Source organism: Tasmannia lanceolata, unplaced genomic scaffold (assembly GCF_043159265.1).
Source record: "Tasmannia lanceolata isolate RefF3 unplaced genomic scaffold, GAP_Taslan_0.1 ptg000002l, whole genome shotgun sequence".
Classification (NCBI taxonomy): Eukaryota; Viridiplantae; Streptophyta; class Magnoliopsida; order Canellales; family Winteraceae; genus Tasmannia; species Tasmannia lanceolata.
Genome location: NW_027518679.1, coordinates 46,988,117 through 47,005,103, shown reverse-complemented (window position 1 = coordinate 47,005,103; position 16,987 = coordinate 46,988,117). Strand labels below are relative to the sequence as shown.

Sequence of the window (16,987 nt, the reverse complement as noted above, 5' to 3'; positions counted from 1 at the left end):
CCCCAAAAATCCAATTTTTTTCCAAATGGGTGTTTTGTTGTTAAGAAATGAAAATAGAAACAAAGAAAATTGGAAGAAGATAAAAGAAAATGGGGAATATTTACCTTCGTCTACTGTTGCAGCCTACATCTTCTTGTCCTTGCAAGACCTTAAATGAAGGCCCTTAACTTTAGTTAAATTGAGAAGATGAAGAAATGATCGCAAATATGTGATCCTGAGATGCATAAACAAAAATAAATCATACATATATATGAGAGAAATTAAAAAAAGTCTTATTAATAAATAAGATCCTGGAATATTTGCAATTTAGTAAGATTATAGATATATGGACGATATAGCAGGGATACGAAGTTCTTCAAAAGATGTAAACTTCAATGTATTCAGGCTGGGAATATGGTGTGCTTTGTAAAATAAAAGTGCTTTGGATGCCTAGAAAAGATAACAAAAAAATGAAGTTAATGCGTTTACCCTCCATTAAGATGTAGTTTGAATATACTGTCAAATGAAGAGGTGAGTTTTAAAAATGATATAAAACTGAACCTGTTGACACTAAAAAAACAGTATTAGTAATGCCCTAAATTGGAAGTAAATGCAGGTACTTGCATTTGTTGTGTTCCACTCATTTCCCATGTTAAATCTAAAATCAAACATACTTCCAAATACTAATTAAACGCTGATTTTTGTAATTTGTCTTAATATCTTTACCATTTGAAAAAAAAAAATTTAACGCGGAAATTTTTATGATGCGAGTGATGAGTGTTGTTCTTTCTGTAGTCAGTAGTCATATGCACAAATCCATTCAAAGAACAGAAAATGAGTATATTGACTATTGTGATTATCACTCTTTAAGTTTTTCATATTGACCATAAAATTGCTGTCTCCTGTGGTCCACTACATTGAAGGCAGTGACAATCTGAAAAAAAAAAGAAGCAATGCCATAAATGAGATCTTTGAAGGCAAGTAGAAATATCAAATATCTTAACAAAGAGATACAGGGTATGCAAGGAATGGGTTTTGAAAAGAGGCTTTAAAACTCATGTATCAAATGCAAGCAGAAGGCATTAAGGAAGGCATGATTTAGAGAGAGAAAGCAATCCCAAAAGTTCCATGCATTTTAGACACTGTTTGATTTAGATTTTGAGGATAGAATGTGAGCCCAAAAGAGATCATTTGACTCGAATTACAATTAGGCTCCATTTGTTTCGTTTTTGAGAACCGATTGAGAGTCCAAAACTGATTAATGGGGTTAAAGTTGAACTTAATTTTGAGTCCAATAATCAGTGATGGAAATACAACCGGTACTCAAAAACCAAAACAAACAGGGCCTTAGTTAAATAATCAGGGCCAAAGTGATGTAGATCCAGTCTACTTCAGCTACCCTATCCAGAATAAAAGAATTCACATTTGAAATACAAACAGAACATAAATTGCCTTACTATATATCAAAAATGAAAATATTCCTCAAATTAATTACTTGAGTAAAGTATGTATAACTTAAAGGCATCAAAGTGTTGGTAGCAAGGAGAGAAACTGACTACAGTCCAGAAATCCTAAATGCATGGGTAATCAGAAGCACATACCAGCCTCCATGATAAACTACCAGAGAGATCAAAGTCATCAAACCCATGAATCCCAACACAACCTCCACCTTAAAAATGATGTATCCTACTCGCCTGCAGCTCACATCCAAAAAAACAAATGAAACTCGTAAAGAAATATGTATAATTTCATAAAGAAAAAAAAACTTATAAAAAAACCAACTGCTAATAAAGAACTATGTATAATTTCATAAAGAAAAAAAACTCATAAAAAACCAATAGCTAATAAAGAACTATGTATAATTTCATAACGAAATACATAAAAAAACCAACTACAACAATAGCCCAACATACACAGGGAAAAGAATCTAAATAAAAGATCATCCGCACCAACTAATATCAGTTTTCAAATCCTCCAAAATAATAAGAAACAGGAAAAAAACTTTACGCCAAAAGATTAACAAAACAAAGCCTAAAGAACCAATATCAGTTTCATGTAAGGGCAAGAATTTTATAAGGATTAAATAGGTAGAGCAGAATAGAACTCTAATTAGAAGATGCAAGGAAAGAACTCCCTAAGTGCCTATATAAAGCTATTGTGAACATGATACCCCACTGAGTGATATTATGGACAAAATAAGATCACTAATGGATAAAATGGTTTTAGGGTCAAATACCTTGAGCTATCATAAGAATACTACTTTGAAGGGGAGCTTTCCTTTTATGCAGAAATCACCTTTTGCTGTTAGTTTTCCTACACCAAAATAATCTGCAAGAGGTTGTCGTTAATCTTCCTATATCAATGACAATTATATAGACAACATAAAGCATATGGTTGAGAGCATAATATGTTGAATCTTAACAGAGAACATACTCTCCTAGAAAATAGAGTAAATCGTATTATTCAAGAATGCACATTTCATTCCAAAACATTCTTAATCAAAATATGTATAATCTCATATTTAATTAAGCACTATGAGCAGGAAAAAAAAATTTCTCAGAAAAGAACTAATTTGTCAAATCAATTTTGTGGAAAGGAAAGAGTAAAAGAGGAACAAAATCCCTATATAGCTGGTTCAGAGAAAGCCTCGGAAGATTAATCTATTTCTAGATGTGCTTCAGAAAAAAAAATGAAGATGTAGAAAGCCCTTATTTATTTACATGAGAAGAAGATGGAGAAAAATCCTAATCTATGTGTTGTGCAGAAGACGAAAAGAGAAAACATTGTTATACGGCTTATAGTTAATCAAAAGGAAAATTCCAATGCTACTAAAACATAAACAAATATTACATATATCTCAATCTGCCATATTTGTTTTTGTTGTCCCAGAAAAAACAGAGCCGTTATCCAGAGGAGCAGTTGCAGCCACCGTTTTCCCAATTCCAGCAAAATTCAATTGAATGTAAGCTGTGCTATATACTCTAATAGATAGTATAGAGAGGTCATAAAAAGAGTAAAATCTTCCTTTAATCTAACCAATGGATTTGGAAAGCATCAGTATAGCATGAATTAATCAATACCAAATACAAAAAAAACATTGCAAAGTGCAAACAAAAGGCATGCAATCAAAAGATATTTCAACATTAAGACTTTTAAAATAAGAAGCTCTCTATTTATTCCTTAGAATGGGAATAAGACGAAGCAAGGTTAATTACCAATTGCCTCCAAGGGAGTTAAGAACATCTTCTATTATTTCAATTTAGGCTATATCTAATTATGCAGTCCTTCCATTGAAGAAAATTCTTTGAAAAAGGAAAAAGAAGATAGCCATTTTAAAAAAAGAAAAGAAGTAGATACATTCGGAAGAATAAATATAGGAAAAACTATATTACCATTGATAATAGAGTTGTTTTTAGGCGCGGCTACGGTTGGAGATATGTACAACAATCCGTTTCCAAAACTGAAAACAAACAAATCCCAGCATAAGCCGACACAATCAAAATAATCAACCCATATAGCTTCCATAACAAAATCCTAAAAAAACCCAAATGTATTTCAGAATATGGACAACATACAACTCATTCAAATACTTTATTTTTATTTGATGTGTAATTGGTTCAAATAGTTTCGAGCAAAACCTGCAATATAGCAAAAGAAAAATTGATAGAGAACACTTTCGTTGGTGGATTTTTAGAGAATAGGGCATGACCATGAGCAATTTCTGGTGATGTTATTCCAAAAGTTCACACACAAAAATCTTAAAACAATAAATGAGCATGGAAGGTGTTAACTTCACAATTGTGAGATCAAATTGATAAAACATCTGACACTAACAGAACACAACAAAAGTCATAGATTTTTTTTTATCAAAACTATTTTCCCTCTAATATAAGACATGGATATCTACGATATAGATAGAAATATGAATTAAATTAGTAGCATTAAACATGGATATCTACCATATAAGGGGTGGTTTTATTCATTTGCCATTCATGAAAATTGAGCATCTGAGTAGACTAATTGCTATTCATCTACAACAAAACCAAATTGCAGTTAGACAAAAGAAAAAGGCCCTTCTGAGACCCTTTTGGAAAGAAATAGTGGAAGAATGGAATTGTACTGGAAAAAAACAAAAGAAAAGAAGAGAATGAGAAAACCGGCTTCCCATCAGGCCATGAATCCCAAATGGGTTTACTATTGTAGCCAAACTTGAAGGCATGCAGTGCATAAGAATTCATTTAGAAGTAGGAAAGGGAATATGGAATTGGAAGGGAATCAGGTTTGGGAAGTATTATTGGAAAGGTTCTAAATGGAATTAATGGTGAAAAGGCAGTTTCTATCTTGGAGTTATTAGAAGAAAACCTGAAATTAGGAAAAGAAAGAGAAAAAAATGCATTTTGATTTCTTGAAATCTCGATTCTATTGAATATATACGTTTGGAAAGCACAAATTCTCAAAAACCTCTTCTATTGGTATATTTAAACAAACAGAAATACAAATAAGAAGGCAACAGTAAAATCAACTTCAAGAAGCCAAAAGGAAAAAAAGAGGATAATTGGGAAAAAAAAGGAAATAGGAAGAGAAAAGAAAATTAGAAAACAATACAAAAAAGTGGATGTGTTACCCGGATTAGTCAAAAGAGAATAATGAAATGTGTGAGTGGAGTAGTTTTGAGGCAATAGTCAAAACAACTAAGCAAAATGAAGGAAGAGAATAATAGGAAAAAATTAAAAATAAAGAAATAGGAAGAAAAAAATAGGACAACATTATAAAAACTTAATGTATTACCTGTAGAAAAAGAATATAAAACTTAAAATAGAAAGAAAAAAACTTGAATTTTACCAAGAAAGATCCAGATTTTGATCTTTCAATCTAGCGGGCCCAGACAAAATGGAGTGTATACAATAAGTCTATCTAAGATGGAATACTTGATAGTTAGTCTTCATAGTTCATTCTTTGCAAAGGAGTGGTGAAGCTGTCAAAGACAAATGCAAGTGATTTTTCCACAACTTTAATTTAGAAAATAGAGTTTACTTAGAAAATAGTATTTGGGATTTTAGTTGTGGTGTTGCATGCTTGAAAATCTTATTTATTGCTTGATATTGTTTTCAAGCTTTTGTATTTTTATGCGCTTGGTATAAGATTTTGATCTCATCTCGATACCGAAGTTTGAATTTGCCAATTAAGAAACATTATATAAGATGATCCAACACATAGTGTGAGAGACCTAAAAATCAGTTCATATTAGGAAAAATAAATCAATAAAAAAATATTAGGAAGAGAGAGCAAGAACCTTAGAACTATCAATCAGAAATTTCTAGCTTTCCTCAAAATGAGTATATAAATTGAATTTTCTACAGTAGACACACAGATGCGAAAAAAATAGCAAAAAAACTTTCAAAACCTGAAATTTCATGAAATTTTAAATCTGAACCCTCGAATCACGGATTTTCGTACCTCGATTGAGAGGGATTTTCAAGCCTGAAATTGGAGGTGGAAAGCTATTTGAGGTAGAAGAATCGAGATTGAGTAGGAAATGGAAGCCGATCTTCATCATTAGCATACCTGAAGAAAAGCATTGAATTATAGCCGTTTTTGGTGGTAAGAGGAAAAAGATTGAAAAAATATTCCAATTGCATTTAAATTAGAATTATGAAATTTTACTTGAAACGGATATGGACTGTTTTATTGGCAAAAATTTATAGAATTTATGTAAGCCTTTGTGTAGTTTAAGGTCACATGTCCATGTCTTGCTAAAGATAGGAAAAGATGGTGCTTCATGTTCTTCATTCAACAATTGATCTCTATATAAAAATGTGGTGTGTTTAGTAAAGACTCTTTTCAAAGTATATTACCATAGATCTATGATTTGCAGCCTTCTATAGTCTCACTTACATGATCACATGTGCGATCATGTAAGGTGTACATGCATGACACATACGAATGTTAAATGTTTGATACTATAGAAGGTGTACATGCACGTGGTTCAAATAAATAGCCAAAACGAAATATCAGCCAAGAGTGAAGGAGTACATGGATGTAGCAAGAATGTTAAATGTTGTTGGCCTTTTCATTAGCTTTGGTTATGGAATCCATATTCTGGCAACCTGGAAAATTAAGAAAATGGGAAGCAAATAAAATACAATAGAGTTGTTAAAAAAAAAGGGAAGAAAAGAAACATAATGAAATAGAGGAAAAAGTTAATAAGTACCTGTTTGGGTTCAGCTGTTGTTCATGGTTCCCTTAAAAATTATATGAAAGTGGGGAATTTAACATAAGTTACATCTATAGTTTAAGATGAGCTGAAGATACAGACATGAGGTAACTTTTATTTACAAAGTTGTAGTTAAAATATACATAGTATTCAAAAGCACTCATACATAGTGAATTTACATGTAATATTAACATGTTTTACAAACCAAAAGGCGAGTTATATAATTTTCCACTCTAAAGTGATAGGAAAGTTATGTAACTTTTTTCCAAAATGAGGTCATTTGATCTGACATCTTCATCCTGAAAATAAAACAAAGATGGAGTGTTGGTATATGTCGGAAATTGATATCCATATTAAAGAATAGGAGCAGATAAGTTTTAAACTCAACTGGTGTGCATAGGGATTAAAATCTTAAAGTTTATACCTTCTTCGGAAACATTTCCTAAATGCAATTCATCATCTCTTGTTCTTTTTTGTGAGGCATGTATTGAAGATTCTGCGATGGTTGATTCAACTGCTGAATTCTCTCCATGAGTATGAACTATTATGATATCTTGTTCCTTTGAAAAAAGAAGACGTAATTGACCTTAATATTGAGAATTGATATAACTTCTAACAATATAGGATAAGAAAGTTTGGTGAATTAAGTACCATGCATGGAGAATCCTGTTCCGTATGTGATCCGTGATATTTTTGCTTGCCTCTCCCTTACGCAGAGGACAAAACATCTCCTATAACAATGTAATATTTAATTATGTGAATTGTTAAATGTAATAGTAAATATGAATTGGGTTGAAAAATTGGAAATTAAAATAAATAAAGGGAGATGATATTTTCACTTGAAATCAGGTTATGAGGGAAGTGTGCATGTAATGCAGGGGGGGTGAAACTATTATTACCCTAAATAAATAATAATGCAAATTGTAAGCAATATGATTTAAGTACGATTGCATTTGACTTTAACATATGTGTAATGGTACCTTCTGTGTTTGTGAGCTGTGATTGTAACACATTCTTCGAATGAGTGATTGAACTTGCTGTTGAAGAATGTGTTGTGATTGTGTCAATTAGGGATTGATGAGTGGCTACTCCAATTACTGATGAGGAAGAGTGTACATCATGAGAAAGAACGCTTGAACTTGGTAGTGAGGAATGCATTGTCACTGATTCAAGGACTGATTCAATTGGAGAGTGATCATTTCCCACTTCAAGTGCTGAAGCTAAAAATAAGTGAAATTATTCTATTTGCATGTAATGTGTACGTACAAAATCTTATGCACTAATGAAATGTTAACTATATTGAGAATACCATCAATTAAGTGAAGTAGTGCATGACTCTCTTCTGAGTAATCTACGTCAATGATCGAATGCACTATGAAGTCTGAAGTATCAGTTATCATTAATTTCCCTTTCAAATTTGATAGAATAAAGACATATTTTTCCATAGTCGTGGAGAGAATATCCGATTGAAACAGCTTATATCATCACCCTTAAGAAAAATTACACGGAAGTGGGGAAATTAGTAAATGAATTAGAAATGCATTTGCCGGAAAATATTTGATTATAAAATAATTGGAGATTATAATAAGAATTTACCTCAATAACCTGTGTTCTAAACTCCAATGCTGTGAGGCCCAATACATGCTCTGCTTCATTAGTAAATAATCTCAAATCCATGGTTCCTGTCTCATCGACAACCTCTGCCTTAATTGTGTAGCTGAATAATATGTGAAAATGTTAATGCAGACATTCGATTTTATGATAACACAGACATATATGTGTGTGTGTGTGTGTGTACTAAAGCCATGTATAAATGGACTGTATGTAAGATGACATTTGAACCGGGTAAGTAATTTTTAACATACCTCAAGATTGGTGGATCGCAACCATACTCACAAAAGCTACACTTGTTTGTATTATCTGAGGGTACGAATTTGTGTTTGCATGCCACACATGCACTGTAGCAATGCAACTGACCAATGCGAATTTGAGCCAATGTTGCGGTGATCCGATAATATGTAGGCTACAATTTTAGACCGCAGCTTAGTTCCAAAAAACGTTCAAGAATTTGTATATTTCTTAGAAATGAATGTGTTTATTTGGGTTACCGTTAATGCATCACGTTGCAAATGCTGATAAAACTGAGTGATGTTAACTCTTTTGGCTAGCGGTAAGATAGAAGCGACACTTGATGGTGAAGAAGATGATTGTATTCTCTTAAGTAATGAGCGAGCAGTTGCATTTCCTTCCAACCTAAGTAGAAAAAAATTATAATTAAAATATATGTGAAAAAGGATTGTATTTAATTTTAAAGGAATGTGAAAATTGGATACCAAGCTAGTAGTCTTTCTGCACCAACATTGATTGGATTGATTGTTGTAGTTGTGTATCCCGTGCTTGATAAAGACCCACCTATAAGAGATTATTATTAGAATATTGTGATATGTTAGAAAGGAAAATAAAAGAAAATGTAATAGCGATTCTAGATATACCTTGATATTGAACAACTTTGACGGCCTTCACCATCAATACGGTATCGAATATGAGTAGGTGAACCATGTCCTCTGTCACGGAATGAGCCTTAAGAGCCCATAAGGTCAACAGAACTGGATGATTACTGGTATGAATAAGGCAATTGGGTTAAGATTGTAAATTTGAATGAAATAGTAAGATGATAATATGAATAAAGGAAGCTTAAAAAATTACCTGTCATCTATCAAGACCAACTCTTTCTTGAAAGTGAAATTGTTCTGTGTCTTAATGGTATGAATTTTGGAGACGTAAACCAAAATGCCGAGAATATCTTCCACAAAGCAACAGAAGTCAAATATAATAAGAGTATAGAGTTTATGTTGTTTAAACATATTTAAGAATGAAATTATAATACATACCACATAAGTCAGTTGTTGAAGATGTAGCTTGACACAAACTTTTCAAGGAAGGGAATTTCCAAGTGATGGGGATCATGTCTCCATCAAATGGAAGAACGGTAGTAAATCTCATTGGTCGCAAATGGTATTGATGATTGGTGATTGGGCAACACTGAGTGTTAGGTTTAACAACCACATCGTGTATACAGTAAGCACCACCTTCACTTAATATTCCTCTGTATCTTTCAATATTTTCATCAAAAAGAAGTAGCAGAATCTCCTCTTCCTGATAGAATAAAGAAATAACGATAATTATAGATTGAAGTAATAGTGAATAAAGGAAACATATATAATTGAAGATAAAAAAGCGAGCATTCATTGTTGAGGAAATGAATCGCACTCTTTCATCAGTTAGAACTATTTTCACAAGACGGCCCTTGCTGTGAGGATTATCAAAATTGTAAATGTCGTAGATATGCTTCACACGACACTTAATATTCCATTTGGTCTGAGAAGGATTTATAAATGCGAATGGTGGATAAGAACGGCCTTCCATCCTGGTAAGAAAAAATTCAATTAATTATATATGGTAAAAAAATACAAACTTGCGAAGCAAGTTTATAAGAATGGATAGATTAAGAGAAATATGTATACCATATATTAAAGCCACTGTAAAACTTCCTTGAAAACAACATTTCGCGTGTATCCTCGCCTAGGATGTTCTTTATTGCCAAGTAACAATCGTACACCGGATCGAAAAGTGACACGTGATAAAGCAACATAAAGTTGTCCATGACTAAAAACAGGCTTTGGTAGGTATATCCCAACCATTGACAAAGTCTGACCTTGGCTTTTATTTATCGTCATTGCAAAAGCAACCTTCAAAGGAAATTGTCTCCTTTTGAATATGAAAGGAAAATCACGGGGGGATGTGGACAATACAATTCTTGGAATGCAGTGGATGTCACCTTTGTTAGCTCCTGTAATAATCCTTGTGCGAATAGTCTGTCGCTCTAGGCTAACTACAACCAATCGTGTTCCGTTGCAAAGGCCGATAGAAGCATTTAGGTTACGCAACAACATCACAGGAAGACCGACCTTTAACTCCAAAGAATGCTTAGGAATTCCTAGAAAAATTTAAGGAATGTAGATACTCAGGTGTAGTCATGAAATCAGTAGATGAGGAATGAGTATCTTTGTTAACAGCAGCATCAGCACTTAAGTACGTTCTACTGCTAACGGGCAAGATCTTTGACATTATAGTATTAATGTAATCTACATCATCATTCTTCGGGGCTAAAATAGCTCTCTGTTCAAGGTAAGTATCATTGTCCAAATTAGATGTTAAATTTGGGTAGATCTCTGATATTAATTGGCCCACTCCAGTATCGTTATCAAGTATTAGCATATCATTTGGAATTTTTATCCAGTCAGCTTCCATATGATTATGAATTGAAATTGCAGGCAATGTTCCGTTTCCAATATCAAGAAGCCATTGTGCAAATTCAGAGACCTCATTACGTTCTATAGAAGATAATCCCTGTTGGAATACATGCATATTTGTTGTTAGATGCAGTAGCTGACACTGCTTCCATAAATATGATTTTTGCAAGCAAGCAGCAACAGTAGCCTCTCGTCTTCCTCTAGGGATAACAGGAAGTACTTGTCTGAAATCACCTCCGAGAACAGTAGTTTTCCTCCCAAAAACTTTAGATCGTGCATCAAAAGAAGGGGTCGTTAATAAATCCCTCAATGTGCGATCAACTGCTTCAATGGCATACCGATGCATCATTGCCGCCTCATCCCATATAATAAGTTCAGCTTTTCTTATCAAGTCTGCCAACTCTGATTGATGTGTAATCGTGCATGCAGTAGTTTCAAATACATCGAGTGGAATTTTGAAGCGTGAATGAGCAGTACGACCGCCTGGTAGTAACAATGCAGCAATACCAGATGATGCAATACTCAACACTAATCTTCCATCACTTCCTAATTTATTAATCAAAGTCTTCCATAAGTAGGTCTTTCCAGTACCACCACTACCATATACAAAATAAAAGCCGCCTTGCTTATTGACACATGAGTTGATGATAGTGTTAAATATCAATAATTGCTCCGAATTTAGGCCGGCATGTAGATGATGGAATTCAAGATCTGCTGTTGTGTGATCAAAGTTTGACTCTTCCCGAATATATTTATTTGGAATGCTATGTTCTATCATCGTAGGTATCGGCATAGAAGGATAATCAGAAAGACCTCTACCGACTGAAGTAAGAATGATTTCTATCTCTTGTAGTGCAGCATTTCGCAAGACAGCTTCGGGTAATAATAAGGTTGAATGGTGTAATGCGATTCGGGCTCTAAACTGCAAGTCATCTGATAAGTCTCTCCAATGATTGTTCCATAATTGCAATGGATTCGTCACTTGACATGATGTTAAAATTGATACAAATAGATGTCGGAGTTGATGTGGTGAGGCCCAAATAGAAGCTTCTTGAAGTGCTTCGTGCCACTCGTTATCGTCTTCCAACAAACCCAAAGAATTGCATGCAGATCTAAAGTCTGGGCAAAGGAAGCTGTTAATTCTCCGAATATCTTCGAAACTCAAAGGGCCACGTACAATGTTTAGAAGCATACGCAAGTAATATCGTTCACTTGATGATGGATATGCATAGTACAGTCTACCAATGCGCCTCCCCCTTTTCCTTCGGTCCCATATTTTTTCTTCTGCTTTCCATACCCAAGCAGTTGGAAATTCAACATATTTCAACAATCGAGCATCATAAAATTCATTATTGGCCATCATCCATGCTGTAAACATAGTAGTAGATATACCAGGCCTGGATAGGACAGTAGGGAGGTCATCTCTATCAGAGAATATGACAGTCTGCTCATTCGGCAAGTAAAATTGGAGACGCTCAACGGATGGACGTTGTGCTTGTAAATCAAATTCGAAAATTCTCCAACAGGCCTCCGGTGCTGATATGTATCTGCAATCAAGGTATTGCTTAACCTCATCCTTATCATGACGGAAGTTGACAGTTGGTTGTATGGCTGATGTAGAATTTGGCTCAAGAACAATTGTAACTCGATCGGGCCCTTTATGAAGATATTTGAATAAATACTTAATTACCTTTGTTCTAGCGCACAACTCAACATTGATATGCGAATTGTACTTAAGCAAAAGGGCTCGATTGTATGGGACAACCCATCGGTTATCTATTTCCTGTCTTCGAACTGTAGCATTTCGACCATCATTCCTTCGACGATAGTTAGCAAATCCATTAATGTCAATAACTGTCTCAGTATTAAAATTCTTAGGATATTTCTTAGAGCATTCACCACCAACGAAGCATGGCGAGTAAGGATTGGCCTCTCCGCAAGGACCATGTATCATTGTCTTTGAAACTATTTGGAAAGCCTGAGGATCAGTATCTTTATTAGGAAGTTCAGCAGAAATGAAATTATCAACGTCAGCTGGGGTGAGAAGCTTATCTTGATTTGCAAGTGTTAACAAAATATGCGCATGTGGCAATCCCCTCTTCTGAAATTCCACAACATGTATGTCTGTTCGTAGGAAAAGTCGAAAGACACGAATTGGTGACCAAGAAGACTACAATGAATATAAATTCTAACAGTAAATATATATGCGGTAGTTTAATATAGATACTCGAAGAAGCTTAAGAGCATGAGGATAAGAAGCACCTGCAACAACGGTTCCAAATATCTTTTCGCTGCGAAGGTCATTTATAAGTTGTTTTTTCTTTATATTGAATACTCTCGCGACAATGTCAGGTCTATCTTCAACCCTCTGACCGGGAATTAGCTGTAGTGCTGAATTTATTTCTTTCCATTTTGCATTGCATGTAAATGTTATAAACAAATCTGGAGGGCCATACCATTGACATATTGCCATTGCATCCTGGAAAGCTTGAGCCATGTATCTTGGACCTCCAGTGAAGGATGAAGGTAAAACCAGCCTTTGTCCAATGCTTGCAGCATTATGATCACCAGTTCTTACAGCATCCTGCAAACCTTCATAGACATTAGCACGGAGTTGTTTCTGATTGGTCCGTACCCAATACAATCTTTGTTCTTCAATTGCCGCATAAGCATCAACCACGAATTGTTGGAATAAACGGCCGGATCTCATAAGTGTCTTACCTTCCAAAGGTCGGTACTGAATCCGGTAAGCATAAAACTCTCGCATACTAACAAACTCTCATTTACGGCTGGTAGAATTAGGATTTGATCTAATAGGTATATTGATTCTCCAACCATCCTCTCCATATGGAAATAACAGAGGATACTGTAGAGGCATATACGCGGGGTGGCACTCGTTTATCCTTTGGAGAAATCCATCATTGGTGCAAAGAATAATGTCACGACGCTCAACAATCTCAGACCCATCACCAACCATTAGTGCAGCGACTTCTGACGCAGTAGGTAGATTATATTGCCTAGCATCTCGTGATCTCTGTTCTATGATTCGAATACGCAGGTCAACAGCGGCACTATTAGCCAAGAAATCCCTCCCATATCTAAAAGTTTGTACATATGGATTGGTAGTGTCAAGCATTTGTCTTAAACCAGCAACGACATCCTCGTTAATGGTAAACCGACCATTGTTAATGTGAACAGCATCCATCCTATTTTTGGCCTCATCGCCTGTCACGCACACATATAGCTGTGCAAACATTGGTTTGCAATTAGGATTTGGTAACAATGACCCAATCTTGTGGTAGTTAGAACCTGAAATCCTAAAAGAGTGCGGACTACGACCATCAACAATATTGTGATCAATCATACCACCTATGGAAGTGAAGCTATACATCGAATTATAAGCACGGATAAGCTCCCTAAAACATGTACGATTGTTATCATATATTCCTCTATGCAAGTCTTGCAAGTAATTTGGTGCCTCACCAAGCAACGGCAACTGAATTTTGCTATCTTGACAACACATGAAAAATCTTGGGACAGGGCCGGGCTTAGAAGATCTTTCTTGATTCCACATTAATGCTCCACAGAATTGGCATCCCGTATTTGGAGGGCTGAAATCCCAAGTTTCTGTAAATCCGTTATATTCTCGAAATTCCCTCTATGCAGTATTCGATGTAGAGCCTGGGAAAAGTGCAATTAAGACATATATGCAACATATTTAACCCTTAATTAATGAACATCAGACTTGGCCAAATGCTAACCTTGATGAAAATTTTGACGTATGCCGATTCGTAAAGTTTCTTGTGGCAACGAATCCCTTTCGGACGACTCAATATGAATGTCATTCGAGGGGAAAAAATTGAACCCCATGAAGTGATCGATATCATGTGTACGTTGTGCAGGAATATCTGTAAATTATATATCGAAACATGTTACCAAAGATATTTAATTTGTAAGTATAAGTGAGAATGAATCTCATAATCAGGCACAGCCTAACTGTCGGGATAAGATTGTAGTCTGATTGGTGGAATAATATGTTGCGGAAATGGTCGAATATTAATATCAATGGAGGAGGCCAAATCAGTCGACACGTGGGTACTGATAGCTTCATATGTTGATGCAATATTGAGTCTCTTCATACGCAAATATCTAATTCTACGTTGGTGAGCCATTTTCGTAACGTATTTTTTCCGTGCAATATCTATAACAGTAGATACTTAAATTTTCATGTAAAAATAAGTAAAGTAAAGATAATATACATTACACCTATGGAGTCTAAATATACTCACGTGCACTACCGTGTGTGTCCATTGTGAAGGCGATTATGAAGCAGTAACAATATGCCTCAATATAACAATCTGTTTTGAAAAAAGTATGAAATCAATATCCATGATATGCTTTGAAAGGTGAGACACTATTGAGCATAATCAAGAGCATAATCAATATCCATTAAAGTGTGAAAGAAGTATCAAGAAATGAAAAATCAAGAGCATAAGAAATGGCAAATGTTGCTAGCAAATGAAGAAAGAAGTAATCATCACACATAAAAGCCATCCTAGGTGCAAAGATGCGTGGCAAATGTTGCTAGCAAACCAAGAAAAAAAGTAATCATTACACAAAAAAGTAAATAAGCTAAAGTTATAAAGTTTTCAATGAAAAATTACCTAGAAATGGTTACAAAGTTTTTAAATTACGAAAAAAATACGAAGAACATGTAGTAATATATGACAATTACGGGAAAAAAGTCAAAAAAATCCAACAGGAGAAATCCCCAAAACGATTTCCCAGTTTCAAAAGCCACCCTGCTGTTTCAAAAGCCACCATGCTAATAGCTTCATAAACATAAACCCCCACCTTGACTATGCAAAAAAAACAAAAAGAATTCAACAGAAGAAATAAAACCCCACCTTGACTATGCAAAAAAAAAAAAAAAGAATTCAACAGAAGAAATAAAACCCCACCTTGACTATGCAAAAAAACAAAAAGAATCCAACAGAAGAAATCCCCAAAACGATTTCGCAGTTTCAAAAGCCACCCTGCTAATAGCTTCATAAACATAAAACCCCACCTTGACTATGCAAAAAAAAACAAAAATAATCCAACAGAAGAAATGCCCAAAACAAATAGAACCCTGATTTGGAGTAAAAAAATAAATAGGAAGAAAGAAGAGGATAATCTGAAATCTCAAGAAAAATATAGGAACGTTACGTTTTACCTTGAAATCGTTCAAATGGCACCCTTTTCTTGCTACCTTGAAAGAGATATTAGCAAACAAAACAGATACCTTGAAAGAGATATTAGCAAACAAAACAGATAAAGCTCGTCTCTTTAAAAATATCTGCAGGAGAAGTTTTCTCTTTAAAAATATCTGCAGGAGAAGACGAAAGAGAAATATCTCTGAGGGAGGAATTGGGATGGCTGGGACACGTGGAGAAAGAGGAAAAATCCCAATTGTTCGAGGGTTCAACCGGAAAGAAGCAGGGAAAAATAGGCTGAGGGAGTAAGGGACGACGACACGTGGCGGGTGAACAGTAAAATCTCCTTCTATATATATATATATATATATATATGAGGAAAAAGAGTGTCCGCACGAAGCCTCCATGCGGTTGAAGAGAGAGAAACACTCTCGTTGGTTAATTTAGTGGGCCCGGTTGGAAAAAAAAAGAGAGAGTTTCTGCGTTATCGAGGGTGCGTCTTAGACGTACCCTCGAGAAAACATTTGTAAACCCTAAATCCCCGCCTCTTCTCTCTCTTTCTCTTGGACTGGTTTGTAAAGAAAAAGCTTCCACGATCCGCCACCTTCCACGATCCGTCGGACGAAAAAGCTCGAAAGAGAGAGGCCGAAACCTCAACCTCGACGAATGATCTTCTCAAAGGTTAGTGCGTTCTTCACTTTTTTCTCTTTTTCTCTTTTTTTTTTTTGCCAAAAAATCATGAATGATGCAGATTTGGGGTTTAAAGTGGCATGAATGGTGCTGAAATTTTGGGTTTTGCAAAAAAAACTAGGGTTTCTGTTATTAGTTTAAGAAGGAAACCCTAATTTTTTGTTCTTGCAAAAATTAGGGTTTCTGTTCTTGCCAAAAAGAAGGAAAAAACCCTAATTTTTTGCAAAAAAAGTATGGATTGTAGGAACATAAAAAACCTTTCATGATTTTTTTGGAAAAAAAAAAAGAGTTAGTTATGAATTCTCAAAAAATGTTATGAATTCTGTTATGTTTTTTGCAAAAGAAAAAAGATTTTCTGCAAACACTATTTTTTGAGAATCCATACTTCTTCTCAAAAAATGTTATAAATTTTGTTAGGAAGATCAGAAATTTAGTGTTTCTGATATGGTTTTTGATCTTCTCTTTGTTTTTTATCTTTTTTTTCCCTTCAAAAATCGTGTAATTTTTTTTTTTTTTAATCATGAATGGTGCAGATTTGGGGTTTAAAGTGGCATGAATGGTGCAGACCTCTGAGATTATTCACATTAGTGGGGAAA

General features: G+C 34.6%; 2 protein-coding genes and 1 long non-coding RNA gene across 6 annotated transcripts; all 3 read right to left on the bottom strand.

Moving 5' to 3' along the window:
* Positions 1-112: 112 nt before the first annotated feature.
* Positions 113-2,691, bottom strand: LOC143885835 (uncharacterized). Of its 2 annotated transcripts, XR_013253650.1 has the most exons (4): positions 2,216-2,691; positions 1,581-1,673; positions 371-429; positions 190-214 (listed from the first exon to the last, which is right to left on the bottom strand). It is a non-coding gene; the product is annotated as an uncharacterized LOC143885835 (long non-coding RNA). The 2 variants fall into 2 exon arrangements; XR_013253651.1 differs by lacking the exon at positions 371-429 and having other exon boundaries at positions 113-214.
* Positions 2,692-6,288: 3,597 nt separating this feature from the next.
* LOC143885820 (replication protein A 70 kDa DNA-binding subunit B-like) lies at positions 6,289-15,861 on the bottom strand. Of its 3 annotated transcripts, none has more exons than XM_077389880.1 (12): positions 15,722-15,861; positions 9,464-9,620; positions 9,085-9,349; positions 8,900-8,996; positions 8,686-8,810; positions 8,527-8,605; positions 8,302-8,446; positions 8,059-8,216; positions 7,790-7,910; positions 6,845-6,924; positions 6,618-6,753; positions 6,289-6,492 (listed from the first exon to the last, which is right to left on the bottom strand). In XM_077389880.1, exons 2-11 carry the CDS (start codon positions 9,617-9,619, stop codon positions 6,738-6,740), a joined length of 1,242 nt encoding a protein of 413 aa, XP_077245995.1. In that variant the 5' UTR covers position 9,620; positions 15,722-15,861; the 3' UTR covers positions 6,289-6,492; positions 6,618-6,737. The 3 variants fall into 3 exon arrangements, with proteins under 3 accessions (XP_077245995.1, XP_077245997.1, XP_077245992.1); XM_077389882.1 differs by lacking the exon at positions 15,722-15,861 and adding an exon at positions 14,796-14,822; XM_077389877.1 differs by lacking the exon at positions 15,722-15,861 and adding an exon at positions 9,718-10,919.
* On the bottom strand, positions 10,181-13,273 carry LOC143892430 (uncharacterized). The gene is made up of 2 exons (XM_077397048.1): positions 12,769-13,273; positions 10,181-12,630 (listed from the first exon to the last, which is right to left on the bottom strand). Exons 1-2 carry the CDS (start codon positions 13,271-13,273, stop codon positions 10,181-10,183), a joined length of 2,955 nt encoding a protein of 984 aa, XP_077253163.1.
* Positions 15,862-16,987: the final 1,126 nt, after the last annotated feature.